The 17,416-nt window shown below is 43.8% G+C and overlaps 1 protein-coding gene across 6 annotated transcripts in view; it reads right to left on the bottom strand.

Moving 5' to 3' along the window:
- PARD3B (par-3 family cell polarity regulator beta) overlaps nt 1–16,996 on the bottom strand; it is a 618,049-nt gene extending 601,053 nt beyond the window's left edge. For 5 of the 6 annotated variants that reach the window (XM_075934324.2, XM_075934322.2, XM_075934323.2 and 2 more), the window contains exon 1: nt 16,537–16,996. In XM_075934324.2, coding sequence (XP_075790439.2) covers nt 16,537–16,656 — 120 coding nt within the window. In that variant the 5' untranslated portion in view covers nt 16,657–16,996. The remainder of the gene's footprint in view (nt 1–16,536) is intronic. The other variant, XM_075934321.2, reaches the window with a different exon arrangement.
- Between the last annotated feature and the right edge of the window lie 420 nt (nt 16,997–17,416).

Raw genomic sequence — 17,416 nt, 5'->3', positions numbered from 1 at the left:
GGGACCCCAGGGCTCTCCCTCAATGCCCATCCTCCCTCCCCCCCGCGTGCGCACAGTGGAGATGGTTTGGGGGAAAACCTGCTTTTAAACCAGCTCCCCCAGCATGGCTCCTCCTCCCCCCCTCCCCTTGCTGCCTCTACTACAGAGACAGCAGGGGTGGGAGAGGGGAACGAGTACTCAAATAGTAGTAACCCCCGCTAAAATCTGATGCACTTACACAACAATTCAATTACAAGCTAACATTCCTACCTAAAACTCCCATATTCACCACTGGCATGATTATGATAGGTTTTGTATACTGCATGCCTTAGGAGTTATGTTAAAACTCAGTTATTTGAACCTTAACAGCCTGTTTGTGTACCTTTGTATGTAAAGTTATGAAGCACTGCTTTATGTGTTAGTGTAATAAGTTGTGAATTTGGGAGACACCCACAGTTAGTTTTCCAACAGCGACAAAGGAGCAGCCATCACTAGACAGATAGGCTAGGATGGCCCATCAAGAAGAATCCAATATCATCTTGGAGAGAGCACATATGCAATGAGGGCTGCTTAGACCCCCACATTATAGCAAGAGTCTATTTAGTAACTGGAAGAAACTATAACAGGTGTATCAACAGGTGTGTTGTAAGCAAAACTCGTGAAGTCATTCTGCCGCTCTACTCTGCACTAGTTAGGCCTCAGCTGGAGTACTGTGTCCAGTTCCGGGCACCACATTTCAAGAAAGATGTGGAGAAATTGGAAAGGGGACAGAGAAGAGCGACAAGAATGATTAAAGGTTTAGAGAACATGACCTATGAAGCCAGGCTTCATGAACTGGGCTTGTTTAGTTTGGAAAAAAGAAGATTAAGGGGGGACATGATAGCGGTTTTCAATATCTAAAAGGGTGTCACAAGGAGGAAGGAGAAAATTTGTTCCTCTTGGTTTCTGAGGACAGGACAAGGAGTAATGGGCTTAAAGTGCAGCAGGGGAGGTTTAGATTGGACATTAGGAAAAAATTCCTAACTGTTAGGGTGGTCAAATATTGGAATAAATTGCCAAGGGAGGTGGTGGAATCTCCCTCTCTGGAGATATTTAAGAACAGGTTAGATAGACATCTGTCAGGGATGGTGTAGACAGAGCTTGGTCCTGCCTTGAGGGCGGGGGGCTAGACTCGATGACCTCTCGAGGTCCCTTCCAGTCCTATTATTCTATGATTCTATAAGAGGGACAGTGACATCACGCAGCATCTCTCCCCCTATCTCCTTTGAACTAAAGAGAGGGGGTTCCAGACTGGGAAAGGAAAAGCCAGCCTGTGTACTGACAAACATAAGTTGCCTGTAATGTCTATTAGAGCAAAATGCTACTGGATTAAAAAAAAAAAAAAAAAAAAAAAAAAAAGCAGCTGAGTCTGTAGAATTTAGATTGGGGTTTGACATTTCTTTCTTATGTAACCAACTGATTGCTATGCCTGCTACTTATAATCCACTTAAAGTCTATTTTTCTTTGTGAATAAATCTGTTTTAAGTGAAAGATAAAATAATGTGTTTTGGTTGAAGTTCTGGGGGAAATCACAGCTTAGATGGCAAAGGCTGGTATGTACCCATTTTCCTTTGATAAAATGGTGAATTAAGCGATTCTGGAATAATGCAAGACAGTATCTCTCAAGGATACAAGGCTGACGTTATTGGCTCATGCCTCTCCCTGTGTTTCATGAGTGGCTGAGAGAGCATTCATGCACTTTTGCTGTGTGAGTCTCCCTATACCGATGGCTAAGTGATCATGGCACCTAGAAGGGCTTGCTGTTTGCCACTGGTGTAGCATTGTGTCTCAGTGATATGCCAGTGACAAACATCAGGCCATTACAAGAGCTAAGATCACTCAGCCGTCAGCATACGGAGAGGCTGCAGAGTTAAAGTGGCACAACAGTCCCATAGTTCTTATTGCTATCTGTATTATCCTGGCACTACAGAGCTCCAGTTACGGACCACAGCCTCATTATGCTAAGCATATTGGCATATATGTTTAATGGCTTGAGACTTTCCTAAAAGTTTTAGGCTTTATGAAACTAGAACAGAATTTTTTTTTCGTGTGTGTGTGTGTGTGTGTGTGTGTGTGTGTGTGTGTCACAACTGAACTCTGTCAGAGCATCGTCTCCAAAAAAATTAACCAAGAAAAAAAAATTACTTCTTTTGTGGTCATGTTCAGTAGGGTGACTAATCTAGAGGAAATTATTACTGCAGGTGATGAGTTTTCAAGGCAGATTGTAAAATGTTATTTGGCTGGTGCATTTTTTTAAAAGGATAATTTTTAATATAAATAAGATCTTATTTAAATGCATTTCTTTTTAAATGTTAATAGATTAAAATTAATACCTAACCTTACTTTATAATATCAAAATGATTTAAGTAAATAAAAGATTTACTGCACCAATGAGTTCTCTGCAAATTTCAATAGGTTAAAGGGTCCTATGACTTTTTTTAATTACAATCAGAATCATGAAGAAAAACATCTAATTTTGATGTCAACTCAAGCTTTACGAATATATTGCAACAGCATGTAATTCCTTAAGTCATTATTTTCAGTCTACAAATGTAGCAAAATGCTGATGTTTATATTGCAACTGATCTGGAATTTGTTGATGAAACTGTCAGAAAACATCAGTGTGTTGAAACTAAAGATTTTTGTAGATAGGATTCAACAGGCCTGAGAATGGAGAGTTCAGCAAACACTAACAAATGCTTTCTGATCTTTACTATGACACAATACACACCTTTCATTCTGAATTTGAAGCTACTGCACCTCTATCAAGGGTCTTCTTCCCCTGGCTCAGGTCATTTCTACACTGAGGAGTTATTTCAAAATAACTCCCCTTATTCGAAACAACAAGGCAAGCATCCACAAAGCAAGCCCTTTATTCTGAAATGATTTCAAAATAACAGGCTTGTTATTTTGAAATATTCCTCATGACAAGCAGGAGTTAACGCTTATTTCGAAACTTATTTCAAAACAACATTAAAGTGTGGATGCTCAGCTGGTGTTATTTTGAAATAATTGGCCTCCAGAGACCTCTCTCAGCAGCACTTGTGGTCGCTCTGGTCACATACCAGACAACTCCAATGCTCCCATTCTCCTCCAGTCTTTAAAGTTGCAGGCAGAAGGGAAAGGGCTTGTATACCAACCGGAGCCCTGCCAGCCCTGTGCCACACAGCAGCCTGTTTTTGAGCCACAGCAGACACCAGTGCTCCCCTCCGAGCCCCCTGTGGCTGCCAGCACACCTGCAGCCACCTTCCAAGACCCTGGCCAGGTGCAAAAGAGCACACCAGTCCAGGCCAGTGCCGAGATCCTGGATCTCACGGAGGCCTGGAGCAAGGAGACAAACCTCCAGGATCTCCGCACCTGAAGGCAAAATGCTGACATGTATGGCCAGATGGCCGCCAGCCTGGCTCAGAAGGGGCACAGCCACACCCTATACCAGTGTAGTGTAGGTGTGCTATTTCAAAATAGTTACTTTGGGAATTATTATTTTGAAATAGTTTCCCAGCATAGACATAGCCTCAAGGGTGTTCATACTGCTTCAGTTTTCACCACTTTCGGGATCGCAGTCTCAACATTAAACAGTTGCTGCTTTGCTATCACAGCACACAAGCTCTGGCCCACATTCCACAGCTTCTCCCTCTCAACTACTGCCTATCTCCAGGCCTTATAGAATTCAGCTATTATTTCCTTATTCTGGCACACTTGGGATTAGATTCTACAAGCCCAAGAACAGCAATTGCCAGAGTGGCACCTTCTTGGTTTTATCCGCCAATCCCTCAACATCTTCCCTTATGCTATCATACACCTACAGAACCCTTAGAGGACCATATTACTTTAAAGAGTACTGTTGACTTGCTGGAACTAGGCTTATGTATTGTCTGACAGCACATAAAGTTACCGACATGATACACAGTAGTTACCAAATCACAAAAAACCCAAGTCAAAATCCTGACCCCCCCCCCCCCAAAAAAAATCCACACACCACACCCTGGAGTTCCAATGTTCCATCTAATATTGTCCATCGATGTGCAGAATAAATTTTCATGTGCACCTGACATATGTGTACCACCAACCAAAGCATTAGCGCTCTGCAAAAAAGCTGGGTAGCATTTGAATTTCTGAGCAGCCACACAAGTGCACAGCTTACAGGGAACACTGTCTTGCAGAAAGATTTGAAGTTCACTAAATTCAAGCCACAACTGGGCAGTCACAGGAGCAATACCTAAAACTACAGGCCCTCGAGTAAATATCCTGAAAATGACCTCAACGCAGGTGTTTTGGGTATAGACAAATTCTAAACACTCAGGAGATGGTATCTTGACTAAAACTGTATGTGGTCTGAGACCCAGAGATTATCACTTTTACAGCTAAAACAGTCAAAACCCTGGATCAAGATCTATTTGCAGCTACTACTTCTGTTATTGGCAGAGTCCAAAAAAGATGCTGAAGGCTTTGTTGGTTGCCTGCAGATCAGGACTCAACAACCTTGCCAGTGTTGAATACAGATCTTTGGGCATTTAAAGAGACTGACTTTGCTCAGACAACCAAATTCAAGGCCAAATGCAAAAACCCAGAGGGTTGTCAAAGACATCACAAATCCACTCTGGAGGTGACAAAGGCACTAAATGTTGGTGAGCTTTGCAACCAATAGAAGAGGTGGCAGCCACAAACCAAGAGATGGAAAGAGAAGCATTGGTTGCAGGGCTCACCAGCAAGTGCCGCTATCTGGGCATTCAAAAAAGCGTGAAGAATTAAAAGCCAAAACAATCCACCTTCCATTCTTCTAGCTCAGGGGTTCTCAAACTTATTTGATTTGGCCCCCTTCTTGTTCCTGTAGTAGTTTATACCCTCCTCCTGCCCTGAAGTACATATACCACCACCCAGCTCCGAAAGCAAAGCAGAAAGTAGCAGCTTCTGGCTAGGCAACCAGATATGAAAGTAGTGCCATAACAGAACAGAAGTAGGGGTGGTAATTCATCAATATCACTTTTCACAGCAGACAGCCCCTCCAACAGCCAGAGCCTCACCACCTCCCAATGAGGGACTGGAGCAGTCATCTTTATCCTGGGTCCCCAGGTGCACACAGCACTTCAGCACAAGTTCCATCCACAGGGGCTGACAGCTAGAGCTCTTAAAATAGCGCACAGCTTTGTCTGAGGTTTCCACACTTCTGCTCTAACTGGACCCTTAGTCTCATCCATGCAGGTCCAAATCTTTATAAGGTTTGAAGGGGGTCAGGAAAGGGGTCACAAAAAACAAGGAGAATCCAAAATGTGATGTGAGGAGAAATAAAGTGTCACTTATTCAATGGTTGTACTGGTATCCATCATTTGCCTCAATCTTTGCCCCCTTACATTGAGCAGGAAATATGCACAAGAGGAAGCTGCAGAGAGCTACACAGGAGTATTGTCACAAAGAATAACTATTCTGCATTATCCTTGCTAAAAAGTAAACACCAGAACCACTGCTGGGACACTCCTTCCACCCTAGGTGAGTCAATATTGCCTCAAAGCAAGCTATGGCATCAGAGACTGGTGAGAGGCATACCAAAGCAACATGGACACCTCTCCCCCATCCATCTTGTCATATCACTCATTAGGTTTCAATTTTTTAGAGCTTTCTGATGAAGATCAACCAAGTATTGAGACAGGTGATGGCATGGCAATTCCATTCTCCACATTTTCCCATTGTTAACTTTTTCAGAGCATACCCACCACTCTGAACAATTCCATTAGCCAAGCTCTCACATAGAAAACAAATGATTTATCACCCTTTACAAACAGCAGTGGCAGTGGCTCAAAAAACAAAACAAAAACACCACAAGTCCTTTAGGCTGCAATCCATAAGACTTTGAGCAAGTATTCCCACCATTAAAGCTCTGACTCACCTGCAGACAGCACTGGCCATTTAAAAATCATAGTAACCGGCAATGACAACCTTTTATAAAGGGATAAAGGAAGGAGAAATCTAGGTGCCAGTCTGCTGTTGCTTGTATATAGGATTTGCATTCAAGCACATTGCATTTTTGTCTTAAACGTGGAGACATTTTGCTTTAAAAATAAAGGTCTCTATTCAGCAAAAAAGCTGCTACCATAATCCTTAGGAAGTCAAAGAAGAACTGATTTACCCTTCAAAGCACAGGAGTTTCACAGGGTGCAATATAAAGTGAGGGGATTATGTGGTAGTGCTACAGCATGAACAGACATCAGTTCTGAATCCATGTGCCATTGGTGCAGAAATGATAGTTTTATCTTAAATAATAGTGAAAACATTGATCAGACTTTTCAGCAGTGTGCCATAAATCCTCCAATAGGTAAAATCCATTAGACAACCAAGGAAACATTTGTGAAAACAAGACTTTTACACTTTTTTGCCTCACATAGGAAACTTGATCCAAAAGTCCCTTCAAATCCAACCACTGTTTAATATTATAAATGCTCCTTTCCTCACAGTTTAAAAATAAAACTCTGTAACAGACTAGGGGCTAACTTATAAGTGATAGACCTCAGGATGCTGCTGCAGCCCCTGACCTGAGATTGTCTCTATCATGTACAGGATTACAGTTTCATTAGTAAACAAGGTTCCATAGAAAGCAATAAGAAAAGGAACGAATGAAGGAGAACTGAGAATTCAGACAGGCTTATCTGAATAATAAAGTAAAATTAAACAAACTTCTCTAAACTAGCACTCTTGGGACCTGATTGGTATCCAACTACGGGAGGTCAATATTGTCTAGCAACATTGGCTACACCCATGATGAGTGGACATCCAGCTAGCTAAAATCATGCCAGACCATGGATGTTGCCAGACCAGAGAGTGCTGGACTAGAGAAGGTCAACAACTGAAGTCACTGTGCGCAGTGACTTTCAAAGACTTACTTCCTGACGGAATTTCCTTTAACGTGTGCAGGGATCTGAGGGTTCACTAATATTCAAAAATTTGTTTCTGACCAAGATGTTCAAATCTAACAATATTTGTTTTATTTCATAAAACTGCCTTGGAATATTCTTTATATGGACAAGCATGAAAGTATGAAAATTACAGTTTAAAAACACCTTTTGCATTGTATCAATTGCTATAGCTCTTTGGATCCATTTTTTTAAGGTTAAAAGACAGACAGACACTTTAATACTGAAAGATGTCTAGGTAAGACAGGTCTTTATACTGAAACCTGCAGTTCTTACGGGACCCATTCATTAGAAAAGCCTAAAGAATGCTGTGCTCCATGGGGAAAGATTTCTGATAGTCTGATACAGGACTCAAGGCTCTTCACAGTGTGGTACAATTCAATTGACCCACCATACAGAACAAATATGGGAGGGGATTATATTTCAGATCAAGTTCATTATTGTTAACAAAAAAAAAAGAAAGACCATCTAGTAGCACCTTAAACACTAAATAGTTACAAGAGGCTGACAAGAACATGAGTTTGCACTTGGAAAGGAAGATGACCAACATGAGATTCTACACAGACATCAAGAACCATTAGCATCTTCATTGTTTGGTTGGTTGATAATATGTAAACCATCCAATATCCCAATTCATACCATTTTCATAAGAATTAAATTTGTGAATGAAGTTAAGTTCCAACTCTTCTCTGTGTATTTGGTTTGTGGAATTGGTCTGAAACAAAACAATGACTTAGAGATCCCTTAACGAGTGTCCAGGAAGATTAAAGTGTTCTCCAACAGGTTTTTGAGTGTTGCCTTTTCGGATAAATGATTTGTGTCCATTAATTCTTTCCCGTAGAGAAGGTCTTGTTTGACCAATATACAGTAAACTTCCAATAATCTGGCACCTTTAGGACCCAGGGGGTGCCAGATTATCAGATATGCCGGACTATCAGAAGGGGGGGCTATGAGGGGTCTGGAGTGGGGTGGGAGGGGATGCCACCCCAGACCCCTCATAGCTCCCCTTACAATAGTCCGGCTCTGCCCCAGGCGTCCCTGATTCAGCCGCTGCTGTCAGTTTCAGCAGCAGCTGAATCGGGGATGCCTGCAATAGAGCAGCTGGGGTGCTGCCGGGTTGGTCCCGCAGCACCGAGGGGTGGCGCTACGGCACCAACCCAGCAGCACTCCGGCTGCTCTTGGGGACGCCTGGGGCAGAGCAGCTGGAGTGCTGCCGGGTTGGTCCCGCAGCGCCAAAGGACGGCGCTGCGGGACCAACCCAGCAGGACCCCAGCTGCTCTGCCCCGGGCTTCCTGGAATCAGCCACTGATCTGTTTCAGCAGTGGCTGACTTGGGGACCCCTGGGGCAGAGCAGCTGGGGTCCTGCCGGGTTGGTCCTGCAGCGCCGAGGGGCAGCACTATGAGACCAACCCCGCAGCACCCCAGCTGCTCTGCCCCAGGAGTCCGGATTCAGCCTGCTGGTGAAACTGACACTGCTGGTCAGTTTCAGCAGCGGCTGAATCCCACGCCTTGGGCAAAGCAGCTGGGGTGCTGCCGGGTTGGTCCTGTAGCGCCGCCCCTCGGCACTGCGGGACCAACTCAACAGCACCCAGCTGCTCTGCTCCCCGATTCCCCAATTCAGCTGCTGATCAGTTTCAGCAGCAGCTGAACGGGGGAAGCCTGTCCCGCTGCCCCAGCACTTCCGGGTTCCTGATGGTACCGGACCATCAGGAGTCCCAGAGCATTGGATGCCGGACTAATGGAGTTTTACTGTACATTACAGTGAGGCACTGCTGGCATTTGATGGCATAGATCACATTAAATGTGCAGTTAAATAAGCCTCTCATTTGGTGGCTGATGTGGTTGGGTCCAGTGATGAAATCACTTGCATAGATGTGTGGACAGAGTTGGCACTGGGGCTGATTGCAGAGGTGGGTTCCTGGAGATTATGATGAAGGTGAAGAAGTGGGTTGTGCTCACGAAAGCTCAGAAGACCATCTACATGTTTTGTTAGTCTTTAAGGTGCTAATAACCTATTGGTTGTTTAAGTTTTTCCTGTTACAGACTAACTCAGCTATCCTCTGAAGCATTGTTGTCAAGTAACTTCAGCTACTTTGAAAAGTTGTTTGGCATTTCATGCAATATCAATAGGATACATACTGCCGGACGTTTTCAACCTCTTGTTAGAAATCATATTACACTGACATTTTATACAAGCAAAAATATTTCACCTTTGTGGGGAATAAGTATTTAGAACAATTTATTTCAATTTTATTCATTGTCAGAAGCTTTTTTGAAGATGATAAAGCAAGTAATCAATGAAGGAGCGCGATTGATTTGGAAGAAGTGAATGGATAATAGAAGTTTTGCTTACCAATTGTCTCTCTGTATCTTCTGTAAATCAATTTAAACTACATAGATCGATGTTTGTCAAAATGAAGGGTGAACTGCAATCAGTTCTTAAAGTAGTAGAAGCCCTCTGACAGAATTCTAGAAGGAAGCAATTTTCAATACAGGCAGTCCCCGACTTATGCGGATCCGCACTTACGAACGGGGCTTTTCTCGCCCCGCAGCAGACCAGGGAAACAGGAGCAAAGGAGCAAAGCCACACGGGCGGCGGGGTCCCTCCGCCTGTGCGGCTTTGCTCGGGTCTCCCTGGTCTGCTGGGATGGGAGGGGGCGCAGCTAGTGTGCCCCCCCCCCCCGAGCAGACCAGGCTTTTGTTGCGGGACGCCTCGGGTAGAGCAGCTGGGGTGCTGCCGGGTTGGTCCTATGGGAACCTACCGGGCAGCGCCCCAGCTGTTCTGTCCCAGGCTCCACATTCAGCAGCTGTTGAAACTGATCAGGCTGATTCCAGGAAGCTGGGGGCAGAGCAACTCTGCCTCCAGCTTCCTGTAGTCAGCCCCTGGTCAGTTTCAGTGACAGCAGCTGAATCTGGAGCCAGTTCCGACTTACATACAAATTCAACTTAAGAACAAACCTATAGTCCCTATCTTGTACGTAACCCGGCTACTGCCTGTATTGAGTCCTCTAGTCTAGCTCTCAAACACTTCATACAATTCTCAACACTGAGCTTGATAAATGAAACTGAAAATTTTATAGACCCTAGAATGATCATATATATATAGAGAGAGAGAGAGAGAGAGAGAGAGAATGCACATTTACAGTATGGTGGATTATTCTTAATGGACATTTTCACCAATTTCATCCATCTCTATTTATCTGATAGATTACCAATGCCTAGGTGTGTTTTAAGCAAAGCACTCAATATTAACTAAAGCCAATAACCTGTTCACTTTTTACTGATCAGAGCTGAAAAGATGGCATGACATTACATTTTTCAAGTTAAAGTAAAGAAAACCCCACAGGACAACATCTTATACGACCAGTTTGATTTTCAGCATGGAGGCAGGTTTTCTAGCCAACCAGGGAAGGGGGAAAAACCTTAATTAATATAGCAGCATTAATGGGAGTGTTGAAGTGCATCCGGTAACCATTATTGCTATTCCTTAAACTATGTTTCAAAAAAAAAAAAAAAATTCCCACACAAATGTGTTACTGAAATACCAAAACCGGTGTACTATCACACCTATGATGTTAGTCTGAATAGGAAACAAAATACTAAAGAAGCTCCCACCCACTATTGTGCTTATCAGTGGGCTTTATCAACACACAAACATGGGAAGAATAAAACCATTGTCACAGAAAAAGCTTATGTCAACATAAAATATCCAGGTGGTTGAAGTGAGGGACAAATTACCCAATAATACAAGTGTGTTTAAAAAAAAAAAAAGAGGACACAGAAGGTTATACTCCTCACTATTACTGGAAATAGCAGTACCATTGTCAAGCTTATCTCTGTATAAACTCTTGTTAAATAGAGAGGTTAGTGAAGCAATTTAGTTTTTCCCTCTCCCTTATTTATCGGGAAGAGGACTTCTCGTCCTATACTTGTCAAGCAGTCACCCATAATAATGTAGGGAATCTGATTTACCAAATTACACTCCAGTGTATTAGTGTGCTATTATCATGGGCAAACTTGAATGCTGAACAGCTTTAATTATGATTTTCACATACAAACGTATATATCAAATGCCCCAAAGGCAAATTAGAAGTGTGATAATGAATTGCAGTTTATAAGATGACAAGAGGAAGTTAAGATAGGTAGGGGATGAGAAATTAAAAAAAAAAAAAGTTAGAAGTGTTTAAAACCAGAGCTTGAAAATATGTAAATTATTCCTAACGTGGAAAGCAGATAATAAATACAAATGGCATTAAAAATATAAAAAGAATGAACAATTTTAGGGCACATAATTTAAAGGGCCTGCAAAAGCTAAAATCTATTTCTGGAAGAGGAAACAAGCAGTACACATACTACATACCATTAATATTCTGCCTCTATTAATATTGTAGATTTCACATAACTTCCTCCTACTTTTCTGTATGCTCATAGGTTAAGACATTTGAGCAGAGTTATGCCATTTTTTTAATTTCTGTATTTGACATCTCCCACATCATCTGTGAAAACTTGGACTGTTTTTGCAAATCAGAGACTTAGCTTTTTGTTCAAAATATTTTTTTAAAGCTTCTGTTGTTAAAGAAACTGCAAAAGAACATTTAGTACTCCTTCTGCTGGCTGCTTAGCAGCAGCTAGATACTGCTCCAAAAGCTGTGATTGCTGGGTTATGTGGCACGCATGAGCACAGAGATGTGTGTGAAGTTAAAGTACTATTTTATTATTTAAAAAAAAAAAGGGAAGGTGACAATCCATCTACAATATTAACCCTCTAAATCCATGGCATCCAAATCTGAAGCAGTAGTCACTAGAGCGGCTACTGCTATAGCGAACAAGCCCCACACAACTGACCAAATAGCCACATTTGGCCAATGGCTAGCCCGTTAGTCACCATAGCTCTAAGTATTTGTGTATCACTAGCACTCTGCTGAAAGTCAGTCAATAAATCACTATTGCTTATCAAAATGTGTGACCATTGTATTGCCTTCTCCGCTATGTTACTGATTCAAATCCAAGGAGTTTCGGTAATCAAGGAGTTTACCTTTGTGGAATTAATTAGTATTTTTGGTATGGTTTGTTAGAGGCTAACAAAAAAAATGTAGATGGTATCATGAGTTTTTGTGGACACAACTTTCATGGGCTGTGCTCATGAAAGCTTGTGATACCATCTACATTTTTTGTTAGTCTCTAAGGTGCTGCAGGACTATTCGCTGTTTTTTTACATTTTTTTCCAGTTACAGACTAACACGGCTTCCCCTCTGAAACTTCTATATTGAAGGACTGACACGCATTCAAACAGAGTATGATCATGTCTGCATGCAAGGTTCTTTTCTATTATATAGCTTGACTGTTCTTTTATGAAAGTGAGGACAATTTAAAGGAATGCTGTACATTTTATTTCAAAGGGAGATAAAGTAAATGTCACTGTCTAAAAGAAGAGGTGTCATTTCATTCTGCAGGCTCACTGCTGTTCCTTTCTACTGAACATATGACAACAGAAGCTCAGTATTTTATCAAGTTAAAATACCATTAAAAGCCTGATTTAAGAGACAAAGCAATACATAGTTAAAATTTTAATGTGCGGCCTTAAATAAGGAGTTCCTTTTGCAATGAAGGCAACACAAGACATAATTGAAGCATTGCCCCTAACTTCAGTTCCCTCCACATGCAAAAACCTCTAAATGTAAGTACACTGGGTTTTTAACTCAAGTTGACTGACATCAAAGCAGGAACTGGCTAAAACTTAAGTGAGCACAGCACATCAGCTGGTAATACAAACATTGTACAGTCTAGACATAGGCTAATATTGCTCAAGTGCTGTGAGTTCCTAAGTTACCTTCCCAGAATTCCCCCTGTGCCCTGAAAAAAGATAAAATCTCCCACATCACTGGGAAAAGATTCAGAAAAGTGACTCAGGTTACTATTAGCTCATTATAGGCAAATAACAGATTTTCCATTTCTGGCAATTCGGGTGTGGAGGGAAATCGTTATTCAGGATCAAACTAAACATTTAGATTTTGACTATGTTAAAGTGTTGGAGTACTTTTATCCAACATATGAAAATCCTGGAACAAAAATTCACTTAGAATTTAAAAAAAAAAAACTTCTTTAAAAAACAATCAGAGGAGTAGCCATGTTAGTCTGGATCTGCAAAAGCGACAAGGAGTCCTGTGGCACCTTATAGACTAACAGATGTATTGGAGCATAAGCTTTCATGGGCAAAGACCCACTTTGTCAGATGCAAGTTTATGCTCCAATACACCTGTTAGTCTATAAGGTGCCACAGGACTCCTTGTCGTCTTTAAAAAAAAGTGTCAGAACATTTAGATTTTAAGGTGGGTTCCCCCACCTTAAAAAAAAAAAAAAAGAGAACACACTTCTGGCAAATATGCAAAATGTTTCAGTGTCAGATATATACTTTTGACAAACCCCAAGAGACTTTTGCATCATCTCAGTCAATATATTTCAAATAAACCTTCAATATAAGGCAATATGTGCTTGTGTTATTGTTGTGTGCAAATTAAGATTTCCTCTGTGTACTTATACCTAGTACTATAGTATCAACACTATCCCACTGCCCTCAGCATTATCAAAAACTGGAATTACATCAAGTCAATGTATCAAGATTAAAAAAAAAAAGTGAATGCAAAAGTCAAGTTGTCAGTTCATATCAATAGAATCCCCAACATGGAATGAAAACCTTACCTACACATTATGAAGACTAACTATCACATTCATTTAAAAAAAAAGGGAGGGGGGGCTCTTTTCTGATTTATTCACTTCTCATTCTGTAACCCTGATATACTCAGCTCCTGTGTCTATTTTTATCCTCCCCTATCCCAACACTACATACAGTACTTCTGTCCCTTGCCTCAGCCCAATTGCCCAACTTGACAGTAGCGATGTAAAGGGTTAACCTTTTACCTAGTAAGCATCAGCATTACTAGTATGCTTACCCAATAACTGGTTAACCAGAAGCCCAGCCAAATAGGCCCCCACACCCACGATGCCTGGCCTGGCAGGAGGAGCCCACAGTACAGCAGGCCCGGATGGACTGAAGCAGTCCCCTTCTAGATATTCCAAAGGAATGCAGTGTCTGTTCTCACAGCTTAACCTAAGGAGGCAGAGGTACTGAATGTAAAATAAATATTATTTAATTATATACAATGTTGCTGCAGCCTCATACTACAGAGTTCTGTGTAAGCTCCAAGTTGGTCTCTCTCACCAACAGAAACGTTAGTCCAAACAAAGATAGCAGCTCATCCACCCTGTCTCACTTGATTAGCTAGTTAGGTATTGAAGAAGAAAAAAAAGTTTGACCATCTGGCTAAAAGTTCCTTTCCCCTCTCAGTTGTTCAGTCTTCAGGGTTCAAAAAAAGAACTAGAAAATGCATGGAGGATAGGTCCATCACTGCTTATTAGCCAGGGTGGGCAGAAATGGTGCCCCTAGCCTCTGTTTTTCAGAGGCTAGAAATTGGTTACAGGGGAGGGATCAGTTAACCACCCAGTTCATTCCCTCTGGGGTACCTGGCATTGGTCAATGTTGGAAGACAGGATACTGGGCTACATGGACTTTTGGTTTGATCCAGTGTAAGTATTCAGAATGGAGAACATAAGAACAGCTAAGTAATTTCATTAATTCTCCAGCCACCATAGGAAGACTTCTTGACTAGGCAGAATCTGCATTTCTAGAATACGGGTTTTTCCTTTTTATTTCTTTTGGGACGTCTTTAAACACCACAAAGCAGCAAGAAGAGAGCACAAGGCAAGTTTTGCAGGTCACCTTGAAGCCTTTCCTCATTAGCTGTTCAGATAACTCAGCGTTTTAGTCCAAACTTCACCACCATAAGTAGAGAGCTGAAGCGAGTTAAAAAAAAGTTTAACTATGCCAAAAGTCATTTTGTTTATTATAAAGTCTCAGTATTAATGTGAAGTTCATGTATATTTGGACAGTTTGAGCTATCCCCATTGATAGTCCAGTCTAAATAATATTTGCTAATTTCCATACAAGTGAATATTTAGATACACATGGTGTACCAGTGTGTATAGAAAGAGAAAGAACAGAGATCTTGCATCAGGAAGTATTTTACATACTAGGCAAAGTACTACAGGTGCTTGCGTAGCCAAACATGGAAGTCACTGTAACCTCTATCATGTTTAATACAGATTTGTACAATAATAAACATATGTAATTTGTACAATAATAAACAGCACTTCAATAGAAGTTTTCATACATTAATAATCAAAATACAATAATAAACATAGCACTTCAATAGAAGTTTTCAGACATTAATAATCAAAATACTCTTGTGAGGGGGAGGTAAATATTAGAATTCTAATTTTACACGAGGCAAAAAAAAAAAAAAAAAAAAGCAGAGAAGTCATACACTTTGGGCAAAGTCACAGACTCAGCAATAGAGAAGTAACCAAGCCTCCTGGATATGACTGCCCTTTTGCACTCTGAATCCGTTAACTTTCTGAAGATCCAATCCTGCAAGCCCTTACTTATGGCAGTAGTCTTGTGGGAACCGTCTCCATGAAAAAACAAACTATTTATCTGAATTAGAGTTTACAAGAATCAGGTCTTTGAACAGAAATTATTGGTCACTACCAGAGGAATTATTCGCTGGCCATTTCTACTACTTTTAATCTCAACCAAACCAGTTAAAGAAGCCTTGATAAACATGGTGCCATCACTATTCATGCAATATCCCTAGGATCACAAGGTCTGAGCCAATCTCTTACCATATTACATAGACTTTATTGTGGATAAAGTAATTATATTTGCATAGTCAAGGCTCGACAAACCGTGGCGAGATCTACTTGCCAGCCCTGCACCGCACATGCACCAGACTGGGACTGTGCATGCGTGCAGCGCCGGCCAACGGAGCGACCAGCTGAAATCTACTCACCACGGGCGAGTAGGAACAGTGATTTGTCGAGCCCTGTGCATAGTGATCCCAGATGTCACGCTGGAGGGGTGGGGAAGCCAACATGCCAATTTAGTCCCTCTCTGCTCCCTGTCATCCCTCAACTTGCCTGCTCCTCCGCCGCCCGACCCTCTTCCATCTCCACAGGCTGGTTAGTGCATGCGGGGGCCTGGTCCCAAACTAGAAGGGATGGGGGAAGACGCCGTACAAGCTCCTGTGCCCCGGGTCAGGCTCAGCTGTGTGCCAAGTTGGGAGCCCTGCGGCAGGCAGGAAGGTGTGCAAATTTTGCCTTTGCCCCCAGGCACGTAATACCATCGCGATGCCTCTATATTTGCAGAACAGCCACTGTGCACAACACACTAGACACTGGAACCATTTAGAGGGTGAGCCATTGTACGTAACGTAGGGAGTTTAGTCTATATGAACAGTTCACACAACTCTCTAGCAGTGCTGTTCACAGCACTAATCCGCCAGCCGCTGGCTTCTGGGTGTTATTTACTATAACAACTGGTGAACCCAACTTCTAGGTACAAAGGAGGAAGCTGCAACTCGTTGTGACCCGCAGAGTCACTAGGCCGGTCACAGCCATCTGCCCCTTCGACTGCAGCCCCCTCAGTGTCCGTGCGCCCCTCGGGCAGCTACTTTACCTCATAACCCAGCGCAGGGCAGCGCGTGCTCGCGGCTCTTACCTTGCCCTGGGTCCGGAGGTATCTCTGCAGGGCCTGCCGGGTGAGGTCCCGGACGCGGAGCCGCCCGTCCTTACAGGGCACCACGATGCCGGTCCTCCCGAAGGAAACCGTCACTTTCATCCCGCCCGGGGGCGCGGAGCGGAGCAGGCCGGGCGCGGGGCGGGGCCCCGGTGCCGGGAGCAGGTGCGGGTGCGGGGAGCGGGCCCCGAGCCCCCCCGGCCTTGGCTGGAGCGCTGGGCCCGGCCTGTCCCGGAGCGAGGGAGCGAAGCGCCAGCGGGGCCCGGCCGGCTGCCCGCAGCCCCTCCCCGCGGGACAACGGGGCGGGCCCCCGGCGCGAGCTTCGCCCCGGGCCGGGGGGGGGGGGGGGGCGGCTCCTCCTCGCGCGGCTCCGGGCCCCCCCGCGAACTCGGTGCCGCCCGCCCGGGCCGCGGCTCCCACAGCCGGGAGGGGAACTTCGTGCGGCGCCTCCGCTCCCGCCGGGCCGGGCCTGCCCGGCTCTTAAAGGGGCCGCAGCCCCGAGACACCGGCTTAGCAGTCGGGTCAGGGCCTGGCGCCACGGCAAGCCAGTGCCCAGTGCAGATCTCTCCCGGCTACGCGACCCCCGCACCGCTACACCCCACCGCTACACCGCTACACCCCACCGCACCGCTACACCCCACCGGTACACCCCCACAGCTACACCCCACCACACCACTACACCCCACCGCTACACCCCACCGCTACACCCCCACAGCTACACCCCACCGGTACACCCCCACAGCTACACCCCACCACACCGCTACACCCCACCGCTACACCCCCACAGCTACACCCCACCGCACCACTACACCCCACCGCACCGCTACACCCCACCGGTACACCCCCACAGCTACACCCCACC

Source organism: Pelodiscus sinensis, chromosome 7 (genome assembly GCF_052426305.1).
Source record: "Pelodiscus sinensis isolate ZL-2025 chromosome 7, ASM5242630v1, whole genome shotgun sequence".
Lineage (NCBI taxonomy): Eukaryota > Metazoa > Chordata > Testudines > Trionychidae > Pelodiscus > Pelodiscus sinensis.
The sequence above is the reverse complement of the archived record's forward strand: the minus strand, read 5'-3'. Positions and strand labels throughout refer to the sequence as shown.